At 36.7% G+C, this 25,666-nt stretch overlaps 1 protein-coding gene across 3 annotated transcripts in view; it reads right to left on the bottom strand.

Moving 5' to 3' along the window:
• The window catches only part of CHN1 (chimerin 1), a 202,274-nt gene that overhangs the window by 38,715 nt on the left and 137,893 nt on the right, over positions 1-25,666 (bottom strand). For 2 of the 3 annotated variants that reach the window (XM_031936431.1, XM_023185953.1), the window contains exon 8: positions 8,171-8,248. The exons of the other annotated variant lie outside the window; for it this stretch is intronic. In XM_031936431.1, coding sequence (XP_031792291.1) covers positions 8,171-8,248 — 78 coding nt within the window. The remainder of the gene's footprint in view (positions 1-8,170; positions 8,249-25,666) is intronic. 3 annotated transcript variants of the gene reach the window in all.

Genomic DNA, 25,666 nt, shown 5'->3' on the forward strand with positions numbered 1-25,666 from the left:
GAGGTCAGGAGTTTGAGACCAGCCTGACCAACACGGCGAAACCCCATCTCTACTAAAAACACAAAAACATGGTGTAGGCGTGGTGGCAGGCACCTGTAATCCCAGCCACTAGGGAGGCTGAGACAGGAGAATTGCTTGAACCCAGGAGGCAGAGGTTGCAGTGAGCCAAGATCGCACCACTGCACTCTAGCCTCGGCAACAGAGTGAGACTGTCTCAAACAAACAAACAAACAAACAAACAAAAAAAACAAGAAAAGAAAAAAGAAAAAAATTTTAGAAGAGGTGACTTAAAAATTTTTTTTCATTTTTAATTGACAAAAATTATATTTACTGTCTACAACATGATGTTTTGAAATGCAAATACATTGTGAAATGGCTAAATTGAGCTGATTAATGCAAGCATTACCTCAAATACTTATTTTTTGTGGTGAGAACACTTAAAATCTACTCTCAGAGAGACTTTCAAGAATACATTGTTAACTGTAAGAGGTGACTTTTAAAAATTGTGTGTTTTTCCTATGCATTTATATCCTTAAAGACAGTATGGTATATATGTACAACAGAATATGTATTCAGCCTTAATAAACGAAATCCTGCCATATACGACACTATGAGATGAACCTGGAGGGCATGATGTTAAGTGAAATAAGTCAGTCACAAAAGGACAAATATTGCGTGATTCCACTTATATGAGGTATCTATAATAATCACACTCAGAGAGGGTGGTTGCTGGGATGGCAGAGGGAGAAATGGGGAGCTGCTGTTCAATGCATATAAAGGTTCAGTTATAATAGATGAGTAACTTCTAGAAACTTGTGAGCAACACTATGTCTTTACTTAACAATACTGTGTTGTGCACTTAAAGATTTTTTTTTTTTTTTTTTTTTTGACGTAGGGTCTTGCTCTATTCCAGGCTGTTTTTCAGTGGCACAATCACAGCTCACAGCAGCCTTGACATCCTGGGCCCCAACGATCCTCCTGCCTCAGCCTTTTGAGTAGCTAGGACTATAGGCATGTGCCACCATGCCCAGCTAATTTTTGTATTTTTTATAGAAACAGAGTTTTGCCATGTTGCCTAGGCTGGTCTCAAACTCCTAGGCTCAAGTGATCTAGCCTATCTCAGGCTCTCAAAGTGCTGGGATTATAGGCATAAGCCACTGCACCTGGCCTTACTTAAATATTTAAGAGGGTAGATCTCATGTGACATGTTCGTATCACAAAAAAATCTCTCCCCAAAGTTTAAACTACCCTCTACTGAATTACACTTTGCATACTCACTTCTGACTGTCATTCCATTTCAGGCAGAGATGTCTTTTATATTTGTATATGAAATATTTGTATATGAACCATGAGGAATATGGCATTATTATACATATGTGGCACATAAAATTAAAGGTATTTTGCCAGTGTTTATGCATAAAACCTTTCTTTCTTTCTTTTGAGATGGGGTCCTGCTCTGTCTCCCAGGCTGGAGTGCAGTGGTGTGTTCCCAGCTTACTGCAACTTCTATCTCCTGGTTCAAGCCTCCTAAGTAGCTGGGACCACAGGTGTACACTATCATACCCAGCTAATCTTACAAATTTTTTGTAAAGATGAGGTCTCTCTATGTTGCCCAGGCTAGTCTTAAACTCCTGAGCTCAAGCAATCCTCCTGACTTGACCTCCCAAAGTGTGGGGATTATAGGCATGAGCCACTGTGCCTGGCCCCAAACCCTTCCTATGTCCTTCTCATCATTCCCATTATATTGACATTTGCTTTCTTTTCAGTCGTTTGCATATATCCAGCAGTCAAGGACTATATATCGCATATTACTGTGTCTCCTCCCATGTCTAACAGAGTGGTCTGCACACAACAGCTGCTTGATAAATACTTAACGGATGAGCAAGGGGGAAACGGAGCACATGCATGCTAGGAAAGCCTGGAGAGTCTTGTTTTAGGTTAGAGAATACTGTGGCAAGATGTTTCAACACTGTTAAGGGATTTTTCTTTGAAAAGACTGAGTTAGTATGTTCAACAGCAACTTTTCATATGTATATTAAAAGAGCCAATCTCTTCAGGGCCCACATGGACATGGAACAAGAGGCTAGAAAGGAAGGTGTTTCCAAAACATGTCTTCCTTACTTAAAACATTAAAAAAAGATATAGTAGAAAGCTTGAATGGAAGAGATTAAAAACGTACTGTTAAGTAATTTGTATAATGGGCAGTATAATAGAGAGACAGTATAATAGAGAGATGCCAAATTTGGAACTTGGGGAATAAAGATAGATTATAAAACATCTCCAGAATAAAGGGCCATGGTCTGTGAGAATAATATGGGTTTCTCTTAAGTATAGCAATTTAAATTCTCTAGTCCGATAAGATAGCTACAAAGAAGTATATGCAACTATGTGCAAACCAACAAGAACTTTGTGAAACGTTTCTTTTTGGATTATTAGTGGCAGGTAGTAACCTTTCTGATAACCTTAATGATCTGAATGACTTGCACTCGGGGTGTCATACCAATTCCCCAGCCAGCATGACAAACCATAAGGTGGCCAGGCAGGGTGAGGCTGAGAGGGCCGCAGTGCTGAGGGGCAGTGCACAGGTTCTGTGGTCCTCCTCACCAGCAGCATTGGCAGAAGTGGAAAGTGGAGCAGTGGCTATCATTTTTGACTTCCGCAGCATCAGATATGTACTATACTAGGCAGCAACAGAAATACAATGTTTACAGGGACCTTAAAGATGATTCTGACCAATTTCCTAGTTTCTCTTCATCAGTCCTCTCCATGTCCAATTGCCTTAGGCAGACAGAACCTACACTACACACTGATCTGCGCTATTTTTGTCTTCTCTTGCAGGTGGCCCACATTAAGAACTGGGGAAAGAGAGAGAGAGAGAGACAGTGTGTGTGTGTGCGCGCGCGCGCATGTGTATAATAGAAATACATATAATTCCACTTAATTTCTTTCTTGGAGAAATTCCAAGTAAGAAATTATTTTAAATTATTTAAATAATTTCCAAGTAAAATTATTTAAAGGAATAATTCACATTATTCCTTTAAAATGTTTACGTTGGACACTCCTTGTTCATATCCACAGAAGCATAATGAAGCATTCTAGATTGTCATTTCCATTTTGTAATATTGCATTTACCTTCATTTATAATACCATTAATTCAAAACACTATTAAAATTCCTGAGCATTTAAAATATGTACACAGATTCTCTAGTCAAATATCAGATAACATGATGGTATCTTGGGTTTTATTTCATTTTTAAAACTCACATAAATCTGATGAAAAGAAAATGTAACAATACAGATCTTAAGATCAATAGAATAATCTATTTTTGTGTTTAATTTCCTGCTGTCATGAGGTTTTCAAGTAACAACAACCAAGGTCCCCCCCATGTCACACTGTGTACTCATTTAAGTTATTTATCAAATGCTTCTTGAGCATCTGCTAGTTACAGGCATTTTACCAGACATGGGGAAAGGGCAAGGAAGAATGGAGGGAGGCAAGATGTGGTGTTGTGAGGGCTGGTGGGGATAATATGAAAGAGGTGACAGGTACTGTTTCTGAATATGACATTTCACTGCTGTTAATATAAACAGTTTTAAATATTCTTTCATATATAGTTAATTTTAGTTCCTTTTCAAAGCAACATATTGAAAATTTGTCTCTATATGAACTTCAATAAAATTTTAATGAAAAATGGAATACTTATAATAAATCTAATGCTTCACAATACACTATAATTCAATCTGAGAATTTTAGAGCTGTAAGAGAACCCTTAGACCATGTGGTTTAACTTCACAGTTCATATTAAAATTATTTACTTTTATTTGTTCATTCATTTTGTATTTATTTTATTATAAATGTGAATCAAATAAAGACCAAAGGGGGCTTGGATTTGCTCACGTCCTTGGGAGGAAAGGAAGACTATCCTCAACAGGAGTGCCGGCCATTGCCGCCCTTCAGTTCATCAGACCGCACAGCGTCCAGTCTGTTGGCCAGGATTGCTGGGTTCAATATGATCTCTTTTTCCTAGTAGGTCTTGAATCAGTAATTTTATTAACTATTATAAGGTTCACATTACAGTGTTATTTTAATTGCAGTATCAATTCACATTTCAGGATTCACTGTTTGCCTGTTATCTTGGCAACACTAAATCTATTAATATAATATCTCATATCTTTCATTTATATGAAGAATGCAAGTACCTGAAATGAAAATCGATAACGAATTCAAGACTACCTTAAAAAAATTAAACTCATATTTTTAGTATCTACTCACTATAATTCTTAATGTTGTTTTCTTTTAATTACTTAATTTGCCTAAGTAGCCTAGCTTCTGTTGTTATTGTATTGTACCTGCTCTTGATTTTATTTTATAGAGCTATCTGAATTAAGCAACAAACCAAATGAAACATTTAACAGTTTAATTTGAAAAGAGTAAAATAAATATAGAGGATTTCACTGTATTCTGTAGTGCATGAAAAATGTAGCTTTTATTTATGTTTGAGATGGAGTGTCGCTCTTGTTGCCCAGGCTGAAGTGCAGTGATGCGATCTTGGCTCACTGCAACCTCCGCCTCCTGGGTTCAAACGATTTTCCTGCCTCAGCCTCCAGAGAAGCTGGGACTACAGTTGCGTGCCACCACACCCGGCTAATTTTGTATTTTTAGTAGAGATGGGGTTTCCCCATGTTGGCCAAGATGTTCTCAATCTCCTGACCTTTCGATCCGCCCACCTCGGCCTCCCAAAGTGCTGGGATTACAGGCATGAGCCACAGTGCCTGGCCAAATGTAGCTATTCTTATGCAACATCTAACTCTGCCTGAGAACTAGGCACTGCCCCCACAATCATGCTAAGGTTTACAATCACATCATAATCTCTGTAACTGGACAGGAAGAAGAGGATTCAGATGAACCCTTAAGTATAAATAAATGTCAGTATGGATTCAGCAAAAAAAAAAAAAAAACCACTTACAGTTATTTGTAGTAACAAAAACAGTGGCTACCATGTATCTATATGTACAGGGAACTCAATTTTTCCGACGTAGAGAGAGATTAAGTAATCAGCCCAAGGTGGTGCATACAATAAGCAAGCTCCTGAGGGCAAAGGTTGGGACTTCTTTTATCATTTTACCCAGAAAGCCTCAGAATGCAGGGCACAATCATTGCTGGAGGGGTGCCTGAGTTTTATTTTTAATGTTAGAGGTTGCTTTGTTTTGTTCTCTCTCTCTCTCTCTCTCTGTGTGTGTGTGTGTGTCGTATGTTGTATTAGGATGAGCTAGTTCTTAAGAGGTTGATCCAGGGGACAATTACAATTATTTTCTCTCTAATTGATGTATATAACTTATAGTGTAATAGTTTTTAGAGGATTTGGTGCATTTATCTGTAAAATAACCTCCCTAAGGGATATAAGTATCCTTCTTGTGACAGAAGGTTTCTCAAATCCTTATAAGTAACAATAGAAAAAAAAAGAGAGAGACTGTGTTACATAACATAGCAAAATGGAAGCCTTCCTGTTTTATTCTACTAAAAAAACCCCAAAACTGAAAAACAAACGCCTGTCTGCAGGCTGAAGTTAGGTCCAGTTGGTTTGTTTGGCTTTCACCTTGGTGAGTGCTTTCACCAAAGGGAGAAGGCATTCTTGGCTTCACTCCCTGAAATAAGGTTTGACAGCTGTTCGACTCCACAGAGCACTATTACATAACAAGGCAGTTCAAGAAGCAAAAAAGAAAACCACCTTGAAATGAGGCTTTGGTGAGTGGGCTTGTGACAGAATACACTTTTACCACCATAGAAAAATAGTTAATGGCAAGGACACGTGAATGATCATCATCATGGAAATGCTATGGTTTTTCCCCACATATATTTCTGAACTGTACACACATAGATGTGTGTATCACAATCAGTGACCTTCTAAGCTAGCGTCTGTGTAGGAGAGAACTGCACTTGCCACAGAGTCTGGGATGTTCCTGGAAGTCAAGTACGACTTTCTTCTCTTCTTTCTTTCTTTTTTTTTTTTTATAATGCCACCCTATAGAAACAATTTTTAAATAACAGAGAGTAACTTCAATGGAAAGAGTCAATTCTGAGATTCCTGACCTTATTAGCAGCTCTAAATAATATGTAATGCAACTTATTGTCTAAAATGAGCTCTTTCTTGAGCATAAATACTCTTTTTTAAAAAGTCCAAGCTGGTTTTCATTATTTTTCAGCTCCAGAGAATGAAGAAGCTTTCTGTTTTTTTAAGGCTTAAAAAAACACCCAAGTATCTTTAAAGCAGTTTAGATACCAAGGTTAAGAGTCACAATTGACTGCAGGGTCAGAACTTTCCGGCTATGTAGAATTTATTCATTAAAGTCATGTGTTAAAATTGAGAAACAACTGGAAGATACAACCACAAAAAGAGTTTGTTTATGCAAATTCTTGAATAGACCTCCTAGTTGCTCTTAATCAATATTGATAAAAAGTATGTATAAGGAACTTGACTTAGTACTCAAATGGCATTCTTAGTAGGTTTTGCTGTTTTTGCTGAACAAATCAGAGTACATCTTTGGAGATATATTTAAGATCTCAGCCATTTCTAAACAGTGTACCTATAATTTCTTCTTTATTAGTAACTTAAAGACTTCTTTTGTGACATAACTTCATACTGGCAAAAGGATTTATTTGGGGTCATTTTCCTGATAAAAATCCTGTCAGACCAGGTTGTATATCATGCAAGAAGAAATTGAGGCCTAGAAGCCTGCATGTATTGTTTAGGTTCCTAAATGAAAGATGTAGTGAAAGCTAGAAACACATATGATATCTGTTTTCTATCCGGTATTTAATTTACTAAGTTGCCTCTATTTCATTTTAAATCAAGATATTGGTTGAAAGGTAAGGTCCTTAATATGTTTAAAGAGGAAGAAAATGTTATTTACTTTATTTTAAAATATTAGCAATTTTTACATAGCCCACATATTTAAGAAACATTATTAAGTAATTTCTCCTTTATCCCAAAATGATCTGAAGATCACAAAAAACCTATTCCTCACTATGGAAAATGCAGAACATATGGGTGGGTGGGTGGGGGGGGTGTTGGTACTTAGCAATTGAGTAAAATAAATACTGGTGTTAAAAATCAGAATAAATTGCAAATGTGGAATGAAATTATCTAGTTCAGAGCCTGGTGCATTATAGGTGCTGAGTAAATGTTGAATAAATTAATAAATAAATGAAAGATCACGATTTCCAGCTTTATCACATTTTGAAACCAAATTATTCCCTTTCTAAAATAAAACCTAATGATATTTTGTCTAAACTAAGAACATTCATGTCTCAAGAACCGCATCATAAAGTTGTCTAACTATTGGGAAGTTACTGTAGAAATGCCAGTGCATCTACCTATTAAATGTAACTGGGTCTCCTTATGCACCACCTCACGTTTTTAATCTCTGAATTAGATTGCAAAGGACAGAAATTCAAGGCCTTATATCATGCTATAAATACAGACAAGATCTACATACAGCTCGAATCAACACACATATCACCTTGAAAGAAAATTCAAGTACAGTTGATAAACCACATTAACACAATAATTAAAAACTACACATACACACGCATACATGGTGAAAGCAAATACTCAAAAAGTGAAGAGAAGCTGCTAGTGTCAGCAGCATTAACAGTCCCATGGTAGCCATCCTCCTTTCATCATGGTCAATTCATTAACAGGGGAGAAAAGACAGAAACTATGAGAAATGCAAACCATCTGCTCAATCCAGATGCAATAGCACATGCCTCTTACATCCAAAGCTCTTTACCAGAAACACAGATAAGATCTAATCCTCTCATAAAATCTCCAACAGAGGTATTCAGACACATTTGTATCACAAATAAAAACAATGACAAATTAATCATCAACTGAGACCTTTTAAACATCAGGCAAGACTTTTACCAGTGAGTACACATTGATAAAACAGTATTAAAACAGCATTAGAGAAAAACAGGGTTGGATTTCTATTAGCTTTATTCAGCTATTCCTTAAGTAAAATCAGGCTGAAAACATCTCACTCCTTAAATAGCAAGAACATTTTAGTCAAGTCATCCTAGTTTTAAAAAAGACATAAGAAGATATTCCTTTAATATTATATATTTCAAGTAATGTGCATTTCTTAAAAGACTAAAAGCAAATATTCTTACCTTGAAATTGTGAATCTTTTCATATTTTGGAATTTGCTCGTTTTCTTTCAGAGTTGCTCTTCTAACAAGTGATGTCAACTGCGAATAAGCAAAGAGTTTCAGAGGTTGCCAGATTGTCACAGACGACTTTGGAGAACCCAGTTTCATTCCCAAGGCTGCTATCAATAAATCTTGCTGACGGCCCTCTTGTTTTGATTTGTGAACTGCAGCCCTATTAGTTTTCCTCCCCGACCAAGACTCTTTGGATGGCATTTTGGAATTCACAGGGAAAGAAAACCTATAGTGGTCTACGTCTGTCGATAAAATCTATTCAGCTAACACATGAGCATTCTGCTAGGCAGCACAGAACCCTAACCTACAGAGAGCTGCAGAGAAACACCACGGAGAGGTGGAGGAGGAGGATGAAGCACTTCTTAAACAGAGGTCGACTAACCAGCAAATTCTTCTTTCTTCCTTTTTTTCTTAAAGGGATCTATATTCTAGCTTCTAAAAACTTGAGTATGAACAGAAATAAAAAGAGTCGATGCTAACATACAAAACACTCAGCATCTCTCTCTATCGCTTTTTAAAAGGCATGCAATTTTGACAAATGATACATTTCTAAAAGCTTTCTTCTCTATTCAAGATATTAATGTCCATTCTGAATGAAAGATGCCTACATACTGCCTGCAATCAGTTTCTAGCAACAGACACCCTGTGAAGCCCCTAGCAGGGAAGGTGGGGGGAAGGGAAGGATTTCACAAGGAAGGCTGCATTAGACTGGCCACCGTAAGAAAGGAGATAACCAATGAAAATCAAGCAACAGTATTTAAGTACTGTATTCCTCAACTCACTCTGTCTCTCTGTTTCTCCCTCCTCTCATGTAAGAGTTTCTTGCTGGCTCAAGGCAAAAAAAAAAAAAAAAAAAAAAATCAGTGGGAAGGTAATGAGAAATGAATGAGTCATGCATTATTGCAAAATGGAATTTTTTTAGCCTATTAAAAGCAGAGGAAAATTAACATACATACAGCACTAGGTTTTAGAAATAATGCACCACTGCCACATAAATTATGAAAGGCTAATCTGTATCCTTTGCTCATTATGGACTGAGGTTAGCTAACCAAAACCCAAGTTTATTAAAGATGAGGAAAAACTGGTGAACATTTTGATGAAAAATAAAAGAAGTTTAACTAGGTATCATACTATTTTCATGCAGAACAAGGAGTATGCATATCATATTGCTAATAGCTTGGAGTGGTCAGTTTTGTCTGTATTACGAGTAGTTTTGTTGTGGGCTATACTTACATAGAAGAAACCATTATTTTAATTCTCTAGTCTCAACATTTTTTTTTATTCAGAGAGCTTGAGGCCAGGTCATAGTGGAAGCCAATTGGCAATAATTCCTGATTTACACAGGTCCCAGTTGTAGTGTAACTACTTATAGGACTCAGACATATTTTGTTTGCTGATGTAGAAACAGGGTGGCTAGGTGAGAAACTTAGCACAACCTGATTTAGGAGCAATACCTACCTTTTTTCACTAAGGTGCTACAGGATGCTTAAATTTCCCATTTTGGTTCCCTAACTACCTCCCATCATCTGTTTCTCATGCTATAATAATTAAGTTAAACCAATAATCATGCCAATGTTACACTGTATTTAAAGCATCTAAAATTCTCTATATATTTAAATGGATTCAGTATATTTATAGTGTAAACACTTTAATCTCAGATTTCATAATCTACAGGGGGTATGTGCCCAGTGCATATTCTAGTTTAATTAGGGCATGAAGTGGTTCTTAAGATATGCTAGACATTGAAAATAACAAATGATTGATTTTCTAAACATCCCCAAATTATTTTTGTTTACTTGATTGAGTAGTCCCTTTTATTCTTCTAAAATTATGTCTAAGTAAATAAAAGGCAAAATTTATTTACATAGGAGTTTCAATTTCACAAGTTTATATACTTAGATAATTCATATGAGACATAAAATGCTCCCATTGCAAGAAGAAATGCAATGGAAAAAGTCTCCTTGCCTAGCCTAAATTGCTTTTCAGATTGGACCTATTTTGTCACATGATGACGAAAAATATAAAGGCCAACCAACTCTTTAGACATGTACAGCCTAAAGTGCAGTTTAACGAGTTCTCGGTAGGAACCACAAAAAATAGCTCCAAAGGCAAGTTTTTTTCTTCAACAATGTTTGATATCAAGTTACTAAGTTAAAACAATCAAACATGTAACCAAAGTAGCATCTTTTTTCTGAGTATTTTTGATCAACATCCTATTTTATAGATCATTCCTGGTTCTTCAGCTAGAGTTACTAAATTCAACCAAGCATAAAAATATTCATGATAGTTAAACCCAGAAAATTTATAGCTAGGTAAAAGTAAACATTTTGTCATTCAGAGGTAAGGTCTACTGTAGACTCTGCAGATTGTACTGTATTTCCTGAGTAATGTTCTATTTAGTCAAGAAATACTGGATTAACTGCAATCTGAACAGCTACCTAGGGCAGTAAGGAGATAGAAAACAATCGCGCAGGATGAAAACAGCTTGGCTACTCTCAAATGGCTAAGGGTTTGGTCACTATTATGCCTTCAACATGGCAGTAACAGCACTGCTGCATTAATTTTGGTGAAGAACTTGTAAATAACAAAAACTGCTAACTCTAAAATTCAGAACCAATATAATCAATAGTCTGACATTCTAGACAAATGTGTATCACTCATGCTTACATTATCTAGTACATATCCATCTACTTATAGACTCTATTAATTATGGTTATCACTTATTAGTTATTGAGTACATATATTCCAGATACCCAACTAAGCACTTTATATATAGAATCCCACTGAATCCACAGATAAACCCTATGAAGCATAAATTATCTTAATTTTACAGTTGAAAGAGCTGAGACCTACAGTTTACTTCCCAAAGTTGCACAGCTAGTATGTGGTGGGGTTGGGCTCATAAATACTATGCTATATTCACCCAGATGAGAAAATGAGAGGAAACCATGGAGTCTTCTCTCTGATTCTATTCAAGGTGGTTTATCTAGTTACCTTCTTTCAATTTTGAGGAGTTGCAATAGATGGTAAGACAGACTAGCAGTAATTATCAAAGGATGGTAAGAAAAATGTAGTAACCAAGATCTTACGATCTCAAGTTTAGCATGTAGTAGGAAATGCAGACTTCAAGGCTCAATTCAAACACCCCCTCCTATGCGATGGCTTTAATAATCCACACCAATTAGAAGTGATCTCATCCACTTGTGAACCTCACAGTCTTTCACTGGGTCATTAGTTATGAGACTACCACATTCCACTTCATATCAGTTATCTGTGTAGCTTTTTATATAGAATTAGGCTTTATGTATATTTCTACACATCTTGAATCTAGCATACAGCTTACACAAAGGTTCAATATATATTTAGTTAAAAAATAAAACCAAATGAAGGCAGTTATTTTTATTGGGGGGCAGTGTGGTATAATGAAAATATGATTTAAAATCAGAGAAACTGAAGTTTGAATACTGACCTTGGGAGTTCTGCTTTGTTTCTTGGTTACCTCATCTACGTAATATGAATAATAATACCTGTCTCACAGGTTACTGGGAAGTTTAAAGAAATTACCAAAAAAAAAAAAAAAAAAAAACCACTATCTGCAGGGAGTAAGTACTCAATAAATGATAGGATTACAGGGTTGCTGAGCCCAGTATTAGCTGTAGGTATATAGTGTAAGTTTAGGACACAGGTCCCTGCCCTCAAGGAGTCTGTCATCTGCTTTAGGTCTATACCACATAAGCATGCCTGGAAACGCTGCCCTTCCTATTGTGTTTTGTCCCTACCCAGTTACTCATACTCTGAATCTAATTCTAATTTTTAAAAGGCATATAATGACATGTATGGCAGCTGAGGAAGCAGGGTTAGGAGGGAAGTGGAAAGCGGCAAGAAAAGGAGATACTCAGTATTGTTAAGGATCCAGGAACACTGCTTGATGCTTCCCAAGGCTGTCTTATCTATTGTTCCCACAGCCATCCTGGGAAGTATGTTGCATAATGGTCACTTTAGAGATGAGGAAACTGGGGCTCACAGAGTGAGTTGCTCAAGGTCACACAGTCAGGATGTGGAGGTCTGAGCTCAGAATCCCCATCTTTCGTCTTCAAAGCCTGACAGCTCTTTCTGCTACCTTATGAGAGTAGTATATAACATAAGGTGTTAGGCATATAGCACCTCTCATATTCTGGCTCTATAAAACAGAAGAAATGGTTTAACCGGGTGGGAGCCTAAACTGGTTGGGCACATATCTCACAAGGTCATTTTTTTTTTTTTTTATTATACTTTTAAGTTCTAGGGTACATGTGCATAACATGCAGGTTTGTTACATATATATACTTGTGCCATGTTGGTGTGCTGCACCCATCAACTCGTCAGCACCCATCAACTCATCATTTACATCAGGTATAACTCCCAAAGCAATCCCTCCCCCCTCCCCCCTCCCCATGATAGGCCCCAGTGTGTGATGTTCCCCTTCCCGAGTCCAAGTGATCTCATTGTTCAGTTCCCACCTATGAGTGAGAACATGCGGTGTTTGGTTTTCTGTTCTTGCAATAGTTTGCTGAGAATGATGGTTTCCAGCTGCATCCATGTCCCTACAAAGGACTCAAACTCATCCTTTTTTATGGCTGCATAGTATTCCATGGTGTATATGTGCCACATTTTCTTAATCCAGTCTGTTACTGATGGACATTTAGGTTGATTCCACAAGGTCATTCTTGATAGAAACATTAACAGTACCTAGCTTGTTATTTTGACTGGGAATCTTTGACCTGTTGTCAGACCTGATCCTGCCCATCCTTTTTTTTGAGACAAGGTCTCACTCTGTTGCCCAGACTGGAGTGCAGTCGTGTGACCACAGATCACTGCAGCCTCAACCTCCCGGGCTCCACTGATCCTCCCACCTCAGCCTCCTGAGTAACGGGGACTAGAGGCACATGCCACTACACCCAGATAATTCTTGTATTTTTTTTTCTAAAGATGGAGTTTCTCCATGTTGCCCAGGCTAGTCTGGAACTCCTGGGCTCAAATGGTTCATTAGCCTCAGCCTCCCAAAGTGCTGGGATTATAGGCGTCAGCCATTGCAACCAGTGATCCTGCCCATCCTTGACACAGATATCAATTCTGTAGGTTCATCTGAATGAGGCCTGCAAAATGGGATGGAGAATAGGTGAATTCCACAATCCTTTGCTTCTACCTTTGTCCATACCATCTGCAATATAGAGAGGAGGACTATAAAAATGGCAAGGAGGAAGTCCTAGTCAGAACAATCAGGCAAGAGAAAGAAAGAAAAGGCATCCAAATAGGAAAAGAAGAAGTCAAACTATTTCTTCACTGACGATATGATTCTATACTAAAGGAAATCTTAAATTAGACTCTGGCAAAAGGCTACCAGAACTGATAAATGATTTTAGGAAGGTTTCAGTTTACAAAATCAATGCACAAAAATCAGTAGCATTTCTATACAGCAATAATGTCCATGCTGAGAGTCAAATCAAGAACATAATCCCATCTGGGCACAGTCGCTCACACCTGTAATCCCAGCACTTTGGAAGGCTGAGGTGTGAGGAGCACTTGAGGTCAGGAGTTTGAGATCAGCCTGACCAACATAATGAAACCCCTCTTTTTTCTCTCCAAAAAAAAAAAAAAACAACACACACACAAAAATTAGCTGGGCGTGGTGGCGGGCACCTGTAAGTTCAGCTACTTGGGAGGCTGAGGCAGGATAATCACTTGAACCTGGGAGGCGGTGGTTGCAGTAAGCCAAGATTGCACCACAGGACTCTGGCTTGGGCAACAGAGATTCTGTCTCAAAACAAAACAAAACAAAACAAAACAAAACCAATAACGAAAACATAATCCCATTTAAAATAGTCACAAAGAAAATAAAATACCTGGGGATACGGCTAACCAAGGAGGTGAAAGATCTCTACAAGGAGAAGTACAAAACATTGCTGAAAGAAATCAAAGATGACACAAATAAATGGAAAAATATTCCATGCTCATAGATTGGAAGAATCAATTCATAAAAATGGCCATAATGCCCAAAGCAATTTATAGATTCAACACCATTCCCGTCAAATTACCAACATCATTCTTCACAGAATTAGAAAAATCTATTCTAAAATTCATATGGAACCAAAAAAGAGCCTGGATACACAAAGCAATCCTAAGCAAAAAGAACAAAGTTGGAGGTATCACACTACCTGACTTCAAACTAAGTTATAAGGCTATAGTAACCAAGACAGCAATGGAAGAGAACAGAATACCAAGAAATAAAGCCTCACACTTAAAACAATCTGATCTTCGACAAAGCTGACAAAAATAAGCAATGGAGAAAGGACTCCCTAAGAAACAAGCAACGAGAAAAGGATTCAATAAACGGTGCTGGGATAACTGGCTAGTCATATGCAGAAGAATGAAAATTGGATCCTTACCTTTCACCATATACAAAACTTAACTCAACATGGATTAAAGATTTAAAGACCTCAAACTATAAAAATCCTAGAGGAGAACCAAGGAAATACCCTTCTTCATATCAACTTTGGGAAATACTTTTTGTGTAATTCCTAAAAGCAACTGCAACAAAACAAAAATTGATAAGTGGGCCTAATTCAACTGAAGAGCTTGTGCACAGCAAAAGAAACCATCAATAGAGTAAACAGACAACCTACAGAATGGGAGAAAATATTTGCAAACTAGGCATCTGGCAAAGGGCGAATAACGAAAGTCTATAACAATCTATAACAAATTTAAACAAATCAACAAGCAAAAAACAACCCCAGTAAAAAATGGGCAAAGGGTATGCACACTTCTCAAAGGAAGACATATAAATGGCTGACAAACATATGAAAAAATGTTCACCATCACTAATCATCAGAGAAATGCAAATCAAAACCACAGTGAGATACCATCTCACACCAGTCAGAAATGCTATTACTAAAAAAGTCAGAAAACAACAGATACTGGTGAGGCTGTGGAGAAAAGAGAACACTTACACAATGTTGGTGGGAATGTAAATTAGTTCAGCCACTGTGGAAAGCAGTTTGGGGATTTCCCAAATAATTTAAAACAGAACTACCGTTTGACCCAGCAATCCCACTGCTAGGCATATACCCAAAGGAAAATAGATCATTATACCAAAAAGACACATGCACTTGCATGTTCATCACAACACTATTCACAATAGCAAAGAGATGGAATCAACCCAGGTGCCCATCAGGGGTAGACTAGATAAAGAAAATGTGGTATATACATACTATGGAATACTATGTAGCCACTTAAAAAAAAAAAAAATCATGTCCTTAGCAGCAACATGGACAGAGCTAGAGGCCATAATCCTAAACAGATGAATGAAGGAACAGAAAACCAAATAATGCATGTTCTCACATGCAGGAGTTAAATGCTGAGCATGCACGAACATAAACTTGGGAACAATAGCTACTGTGAACTACTAGAAGGCGGAGAGTGGGATGCATCTAAAAACTACCTATTGGGTACTACGTTCACTGCCTGAGTGCAACATACCCATGTCACAAACCTGCACATGTACACCCTGTATCTACAATCCAAGTTGAGTAAAAAAACAAATGAAAATTTAAAGTACTGTTAATACTTCAAAAAATATGATCAAATTTTCATAGCAGATCTTTGCATTTTACAAGAAAGTGTTTAAAATACTATATTCTATTTTTCTCATTTTAATACTGTTTTGTTATTATAATTACAATGATCAATTTTACTCAGTGCCAACCTGAGAATCACTTTTCACCTGTTTGTGAAGAGACATGCATTTTAAGCCACAATGTACATTGCCTATGTCACTGAAAAGAAAAAAAAAAGGGTAAGGGGTAGGGTAGAGGAACAGTGTGAGGAATAAGAAATAGAAGGTGAAATAGGTGACCTTGAAAAGGAACACATTCACTGTTTTTCAAATAAATTCCCACTGATCTTACTACCCTGTTGTTTGTCCAATAAACAAAAATCCACAAATACTGGATTTGCATTGAGGTAGCCTCTCATTTTCACCAAGTGTGGTAAAATAGGAAACTCAAGGGCTCTGGGGCCAGACAAAAGTGCTAACCTTAACTCTGTCATTTACTCGCTGTGGCACCTCCTTGGTCAAGTAACTGATTTATTTCTGTCTTTGTTTCTTTATATGTAAAATGAATTGAAAATACTTATGATATAGAATCATTAAGAATCAAATGAGATACTATGTGGGAAGCATTTTTGCATTATTTCTGGCACAGAAAGTAAACCAATAAATGGAAGTTTGCCTCCCTTCCCTTGTGTCAAAGGACCTACACTTCCAAGATAAGAGTTAGCATAATTTGTGACTATGATATGGATTAAAGACCTATGATCATTGCTCTATGCAAAGTGAGCTCAGGTCAAATTATAACCAATAGTTTAGGGACACATTATAAGCATCACTGTTCTGCAATTTTTACCTTACCTTATTTCTGGCAATTTTATAATTAAAAGAACATCCATGCTCAAACTCAGTAATCCCATCAAATCCTGCTTATAGGAAAGGGTCTTATCAATTCACACTAAAGTACAAATGACCGATTATACTCTCTTTTCCACAAATATCTAGTTTTTAATGTGGAATCGAGACTTAAGCCAAAGAGATAATTCTCCAACTATTGAATGTCAGTACTTATATATAGTAAGAATGTTCTCTAGGACACTGGAAGGACCTCATGTAACACAAACAGCCACCTCCTTTGTAACATCAAGGTGATACCATAGAATCATTAGCACAATGCTCCAGTTATCAAAGCTAAGTCAACAATCCATCCAAAAAGCATCACAGAGGAATGTTCTAGCTGGCATGACCCTTATGACTGGGAAGGTGCTGAGTAACTGGATTAACTCTTGGGTAATATGAGTTTCTGGTTCAGGTTTAGCGAAATCCTGCAATTTCTATAAAATGTTAAAATTGAGGCACAAACATAGCTTTCCTGAAACCTCCAATATCAAGTTATAATATAAACATTTATGGATTCAAGCAAATTCAACTCACTTTAGATACACAGATTATTCCTACCTTTATCCCCTGAATTATAATTTGTAACCTCTTTTTTCTCCATTAGAGTCAAGAGTGAAATATATTCCAAGGTACTTAACAACATGTCAGCTTCCATTAATTAACTGACAATTGCATAGCACTGTACTAGTAAATGCTTTACATGTATGATATAGTTTAGTTGTCAAAACAACCAGTAAGGTAGTTATTACAATTCTCATTTTATAGATGAGAATTGTATACTTAGACTTACAGACTTTTAAGAATTGTATACTTTAAAGACTTAAAGAAACACTATTATAGATGAAGAAACAAAAGTTCAGATAAATTAAGTATCTTGCTGAAGGTCACCTAACTATTACATGATGAAAGTAAGACTTGAACCCATGTCTATTTGATTTCAAATTGTCTCCCTCCTCTAGACTATCCTGCCTCTCATATTATCTATTGTTAACATGCCATTTTTGAAAGGCTGCCATTTGAATAAATTTCTGGAAAATTTATATTCTAGTGCCTCTCAGATCACTAGGCCTTTTACTACTGCTATATTTGAATTTATAGTAACTACCAGATTCAACAATCAAGCAAAAATTTCAAATGTATTTTAAGTCAAACATTAGAGATTTCTGTATCAGAACTCTATAAATTCCTTAAATTATGTTGGGATAAATAAATGTTTATGTTACACAGAAAACTCTTAACATTACGCTAGGACTCAATTTTTATGCTACTGGCAGCAATCACATCATAATTCCTAACTCAGTTTTCATTACATAGCTCCTCTAGCATTAATATAATATCCATCTAAACAGATAACAATAAGGCACACCAGTGCATTCATCTCCGTATATAATAAATTTAAATCACACTATACTAACACTGCCACTACCAAATGTTGTATACTCTGTGACTGATGCACATGCTCCCTGACCGATTCACATGCAATAAGATTTAAACATAAGACATTTGAAAACAATGCAAACAAAAAAGGATAGCCCTTGCATTCTTCTTTCAAGAAACAATAGAAATATGAGAAATTCTCCAAGCACCAGCTGTGAAGGGAGCTTTTTCACACTACATGAAGAACATTATGCCCAAGGAGGAGGGGGTGGAATAGCACACAGCCTGGCTTCCAAGCCTTGTTCTTACTGCTATTAGACAAGCCACTTAGCTTTTCTAAGTCTCAGGCCTGGGGACTAAATGAGCTCAATGGTCTTCTCTATATTTTTAATAGAAATTCAAAAGAAAAGAAAAGGTTCATACTCATTTAGTACACAAGTATGTGCTGAAAGATTTGGGGATGTCTATGTTGAGAGAAATGTCTATATGAGAGAAATGCCTGCTGGCTCTTTGATTAAGTAGATCTTCAGAAGGTAGCTCTGGCAAATTTACAATGGGCTTTTGGCTGGTACCCAATCAGATAGGGTCAGAAATGGAGTTTGTCAGCACAAGGAGATTATATCTATGTCTTAAGGGGAGACTAAAAATACCAAGCTCATGAAACTCATAGGTAAATCAGAATGGCATTTGTCTAGTTTATAACAAAATATGAGATATAGTTATTAATATCATAAAGTAGTGACCAACATGCTCTTTTTGGTCGCACACCTACACTGCAAACAAAAAATAATTAGGAAGTTGGTGGGAATGGAATTGGAGCAAGTGGAGTGAGATAAATTGAACACTTAATATGTAGAGTTAGAACAACCTTTACAATTAGGATGGCCTTGCTGATGGACTAGAATACTCAGCATCCATTTCATGGGTCTCCCCTCACTTTAGGTCTGTGCTTGAATGGGCATAATCAACTTCTACCTATTTCAGTCTCCTCTTTTAATTATTTCTTTATGATTTTACATATCATTGCTCACATATCTTAGGTGATCTTAAAGTTAATTCATAAGATATAGTCTTATTTTTTCACTTATAAATTCTTGGAGGGTGGCAGATTGTGGTCCTGATGTATTGGTAACAACTTATACAATAAATGGAAGATGTCCTTATTCTGAATTATGTAACAATATGTAAATATAGACAAAATTACATAAGAATAAAATGTTCTAATCTAACACTATCTAATGTTTGGTCACCAGGAGTGATGGTTGTATAACAACATTCTTCCTTGGCTCTTCCTAATGAAAAGCTGAAACTGGGCTTCATGAGAAGGTCCTCTTCATCTTCCCTCCAACCCCCATGAATCTGAGGGGATACTCAGGGAAATGTGTCATTACATTTTTAGTTTTGTCAATTTTTACCCAGTTTTTGACACCTATTACCTGCAAGACTTAAACACTATTATTGTTCTGTAACAATAGAGAAGGTGAAATCAGAGAAGGTCTAACACTTTGTCAACAATGAGGAACTTTAAATCTAGTGCAAAATTCTTTAACCATAAACATTTTCACTTTTTCAAAAAGCTTTTGGATATAATATACATATAAAAATACAACTAAAAGACAATCAGATTGATATTATTAGGAGTGTTTTCTGATTTTAAACTGCTATATGAGGTTATTTCAAGTTATTGCATCTCAGCGAACATTCTATACTGACTAATTTAATGGAGGCAATCTAGTATATCAAAACAAAAGCTAAGTGTTATATTTTTAGTTTTCTCATTCTTTTAGTGACTTCTGTTGATTAGGCTAGGATGAAGCCTAAGTGATTTGGTTATTTTAAAAAGGGCCTGTTACAGACTTCTTTAAACTTCAGTTAGAAAAGCTAATTTCCTTTATATGACAAAAATAAACTATAGTTTGATTAGAATATGTCAATTGTAATTTATTTAAAATATTCACTTTAAGCCTCAATAGAGATATATATTGATTCATGGTATGAGGCAGATTTGTGATGTTCAAACATATTTTTGAAAATTTGCTTTTATTTTGAAAATGGCAACAGTGGCCTGAAGACAAAAGATTTAACTTTCATAAACAATGACCCTGGGAAGAAGTACAAGCATGGGCATAATTCACAGATGTGTTAATTGTCCACTGTACCGCCACACATTCAATTTTCTTTGTAACGACTCTGCTATACTCATTGCACGTTTTATAAGATGATGATGTTTGAAAAGTAAAAGTAGCTTGCTTTTGGGCATTTTCTAAGACAAACTTTTTATATCATGTCCATAGCATTTCACTTATGAAATTCCTGTTGGTTCAAAGGATCCTAATAAAACTAATAGAGAACTTAACAACCCCTAACTTATATGCTCTTCATATAAGAGATAGCCATTAGGTTCTTATTTTTATACATACTGTGTCCCACATGGAACTCGGTATATTAAAAGTGATTTGAGGCCGGGCGCGGTGGCTCACACCTATAATCCCAGCACTTTGGGAGGCCGAGATGGGCAGATCACAGGGTCAGGAGTTCAAGACCAGCCTGGCCAACATAGTGAAACCCCATCTCTACTAAAAAATACAAAAAATAAGCCAGGCGTGGTGGTGGGTGCCTGTAATCCCAGCTACTCGGGAGACTGAGGCAGGAGAATCGCCTGAACCCAGGAGGTGGAGGTTGCAGTGAGCCAAGATTATGCCACTGCACTCCAGCCCGGGCAATACTGTGAGACTCTGTCTCAGAAAAAAAAAAAGAGTGATTTGAGGCATCTGGACAAGGTCCACATGTGGTCAGTATGTTAGAAGGAAGACACAGAAAGTCAGACTGCAACAAGTGGCACTTGTGAGGAAGAAGAAAGATTAAAGGATGATTTAATATCGTTCACTGACATTTTAATGGACTGAGAAGAATCTACCATGCTGATTTCCTCCTCCACTGGAAAAAAAAAAAAAAAAAAAAGGTTACAGTGAGACAGCAATTGAAGATTTTAGGTTGATAAGATCAAATGTTATTTGAGGCTATCTGGCCAGCTGAGACTACTGCATTACTGCTTGTCCACTAAAATGCCCCTAATAGCAACCAACAGTGAGTAGGGATGTGCACAGATCCAGGAGTGGCTCTCCAAGCTTCTCAGAATGTACCTAAGCTTGTTTAATATACAAATATTTTCAGTCCATTACTATTGAGTAAAATTAATGCTCTAGGAAGATGTGTCATATTTACCTTCAGGTTTAGCATATCCCCGCCAACTAGCAGGAAAAACACAGTTTCAGGAGAGCAGGCTTGGGTGCCCGAAGGAGGCCTTAGAAAATCTCATCCAGGCCTAGGCCTGATTCTATAACCATGTGGCATATCAAGAAATAATCTGTGAGGTAACTGGTTTAATAATCTGGTACTAATTCTACTTCACAATAATTTTAATTACTGTAGTCTTCTGCCAACCTGGCTAAAAAGAAATCCAGGCACACTTACACTGCCCCCAAATCGGCAGCACTTAGAAAGAGCTTTCCAGTCCACGAAGTGATCTGTCATATATACTATTTCATTGTAACTTCCTATTCTTGTTTTTCAAAAAGGAAATTCACTGATGTTAAGGTATTTGTTCAAGGCAGATAATCAGTAAGCAAAGCAGCCAAGATGGAAACCAGGCCTTCTGACTTCACACCCTATCCTCTCTCCACTTCACACCCTATCCTCTCTCTACTCTACTGTGCTTGCCTGAGACATAGGGATATAATCACTTAACAGGCTGACTCTTAACCCTAAGCAAGGCTCAGCTGTCACCAAGACCCAGAACCATCAGCAAACAGAAACATTCACAACTAGAAATGACCACTCTTAATTCACTTCTAAGCCTGAAAACTGGTTTACAACACTCAGAGAAGTCAAGTCAGCCTCAGTGATTGACGTGAGAATTAAAAAAAATTTTTCCATTATTTTGATGGTGGGGGATAGGGGGTAAAGTGATATGTTGATCTCATTTAGATACATGCAGTTCTTTGTCAGATAATGTATCAGGGCTTCAAAGAGAGTCATTGAGTGGCATGTCTTCTTGTTTCTGTTAATTTTGCACTGGCTTTTCCTGATCCTTAAATTAAAAACAAATCAACAAAACTACCTCCAGACCAATTAAATGAGAGTGTAGTCTCTTGAGCAACTAATTAAACTGTTTTTAGAAATAGCTAATTAAGCTTTCCATTAAAATTCACCAAATAGACATACATAATTTACAAGGTGGAAAGCCATTTCAATCTCATGGGTAAAACAATTAAACAAGTCTTAAATTTATAACAGAGATTGCAGATTGGCTAATTCAGTGAGTAATTATATAATTAGGACACATTTTATCTTTAAAAGAATATAATGTAAAAAAAACAAAAATTTCTGGGTGCTAGACATGTGGCCAAAGTGTAAATACTTTATAAAACCCATAAATTCATTAAATGAAACTACTGAAATGCTCAAAGTATATATGCACAATACTAAGTGCTCACAGTTTACACTCAACATACATTTTATTGAGTATCTACTATATGCCAGGCCCTAATGAATCTACAGCTTCATAGCAGAGACTAGGGTGGTACACTATTTTACAAGGACCAAATATTAAATACATATTTAAAAAATAAATTATAATTGAGATAAGTGCTACATGAATAATGTATTTTCCCACCCTATTTTAGTCCCATAATCACATTTTCTAACAAAAGTTGAATTTGTCCATGAAATCTATGACCACACCCTCTTTCCAAACTGCTCCCTCCTCTCACGGGCTTTCTGACACTCTCACTGGTGACTTCTACACCTCTCTCCATCCCAGATTTCTCGTTCTTTCCAATATGGATGTGTTTTTAAAGACCTCTGATGTCCAAACCACAAGGTAGTTTTTGACCATCTCATACGGTCCTTTTATCAGAAATAATACAGACAGGGAGCTGAAGTTTATAAACTCTCCTCATATGCCTAATCCTTCCTTCCATAAAGTGTTTAAAAAATTAAATTGTTTTAAATTTAAAAATTTAAAATTTTTAAAATTTAGTGTTAGGTGGTTAAAAGCTTGGCTCTTGAGTAAAGACTATCTGTAAAAGAATCTTAGCTCCATTTACTATGGGATCTTAGATAAGTCTCAGTTTCTTTATTTGTAAAACTGGAATGAAGACAGTACCTATACTTCATGGGGACTGGAAGGAAGAGATGAGATAATATAGGTAGGATGTTTGGAATATACATAAGGCATATATTTTTAGTACCCAGCATGCAGAGAGCTCTCAAAACTCTCAAAGACTATGTGGTGATGCGATGTTGATATTGTTATCATCATTAGCATCAATCTTATAGCCTAACACAAGACTTGGGACAAAGTAGATGCTAAATAAATGTTAAAAGAATGAGCAAAATTCATGGCACATTCGTAAGCCTCACTGAATTCTTCAGACTCACAGATGAGTGCCTGTCTGAATGATTTCAGTCTCTTGCCCTTATATGGTCAGAACAGATTTAATACAAAGAAATGTATAAACCTTTTGTCTTTTATCTAGGTTATTCAAAAAGTAATGGCAGGTCAGAGGTGCTAAGAAGAACGGCATTTTAAATAATGTTTCTTCATTTGGCAGTCAAAATATATGCAGAATATGAACTAAAAACATGTTAGAGAGATTTGATAACATAGGTATCTTAGCAACATAACTGACTAAAGGAGATACTGAATTGAAAACATTTGTTGTGCTGAGAGAACATGTGCCACCTGAAATAAGGAGGATGTTTAGGATTCATGAACTGTAGTTTTCTATTCCACAGGTTGTTGAATCACTGTGGTTTAAACTAATCTGCAGGACCAAAACAACTATTACTGGAGGAATAATGTAAAGTGCCATGAAAATTTTTGGATAAATAAAAACCCTCTGCAATAAATTCCAAGAAAATATTAGAAGGAAAAGGGAATTTAGGCAGTATCTACCATTCATAAGCCTAAAGTCTGATCACTTTTCCTTCTGTGAACTCAAACCCATAACTTGCTATAAAATTGCAAAATGAAGTTATTTTCATTATTTTAAAATGCATGTCTTAATAATAGAGACATGAAAATAAGAAGTATATTGTTTTAAAAAAAACTTGCCTAAAATATCTCCTCCTGCAGGATCAGCTGTAGAAAGGTTCTTAAAGCATATGCTTTTGTTATGTTTTCACTATCAAAATATCAAACCATGTCTTCAGTTGAATAATGTTTCTTTGTTGGTTTCATTTTTCAGGGTCTTTGAGATACTAGGTATAGAATTTAATACATTATGTTATACAAATGATACTCTTTTTTTTTTTTTTGAGACGGAGTCTTGCTCTGTTGTCAGGCTGGAGTGCAGTAGCGCGATCTTGGCTCACTGCAACCTCCACCTCCTGGGTTCAAGCAATTCTCTTGTGTCAGCCTCCCGAGTAGCTGGGACTGCAGGTGCATGCCACCACGCCCAGCTAATTTTTGTATTTAAGTAGAGACAGGGTTTTACCATGTTGGCCAGGATGGTCTCAATCTCCTGACCTAGTGATCCACCCACCTCGGCCTCCCAAAGTGCTGGGATTACTGGCGTGAGCCACTGCGCCTGGCCACAATACTGTTTTTAATGAACAACAGCATATTAAATTAGTTACTGTAGGCTTTTTGTTTGTTTTCATTGTCTCTTCTCCTGTAGCTTACATTAAATTTAGAGTTTTACACTTCCACAGTTGAAAACCTCTCCAAAAGAGAAAGTTAGGTTCACATCACATGATATAAAAGGTATTTCTGGGTTCCCTTTAGAGCTGGTTGTCTTGAGGAAAAGTATTCTTTGTTTTAGTAGTAAGCTGAGCTAGCACCTTTCTCCACAGAAGTACCATTTTTTACTTGAAAGAATGTGTAAAACAAATTTTGGTTGTTCAGACTTGCGTGTTTGGCATTTTTTTTTTTTTGAGACGGAGTCTTGCTCTGTTGCCCAGGCTGGAGTGCAGTGGTGTGATCTCGGCTCACTGCAAGCTCCACCTCCTGGGTTCACGCCATTCTCCTGCCTCAGCCTCCTGAGTAGCTGGGACTATAGCCGCCTGCAACCACGCCTGGCTAATTTTTTGTATTTTTAGTAGAGACGGGGTTTCACCATGTTAGCCAGGGCAGTCTCAATCTCCTGACCTCATGATTCGCCTGCCTTGGCCTCCCAAAGTGCTGGGATGACAGCCTTGAGTCAACGAGCTCCGCCAGGTGTTTGGCATTTTCTATGAAATGAATGAAGTGCTTTGGTTACCTCAAGGAAAACAACTGACAGTCAATGATAACATTAACATTTCAGGTAAAATTAGAATTTTGGAAAATCTGTATCTGCCACCCTAAACTTGACAGCTTCCTGCTACTTAAATGAGTTTTCTGAATATTAACAAATGTGACTTTTTTATATTGTATAAAATATGTCAACATTTGGAAGACCTACATAACTCAGTGAACCAATATTTTTCAAGTGACCAATGCATGATGTTTCAAAATCATGCACAGTTGAAAGATCCATTCAAAGTTCAACAGACCAATGGGTTTCAGTGTAACAGAGTTAAAAAATGGCTATTAATAA

Source organism: Piliocolobus tephrosceles, chromosome 11 (genome assembly GCF_002776525.5).
Source record: "Piliocolobus tephrosceles isolate RC106 chromosome 11, ASM277652v3, whole genome shotgun sequence".
In the NCBI taxonomy this organism is placed as follows: Eukaryota; Metazoa; Chordata; class Mammalia; order Primates; family Cercopithecidae; genus Piliocolobus; species Piliocolobus tephrosceles.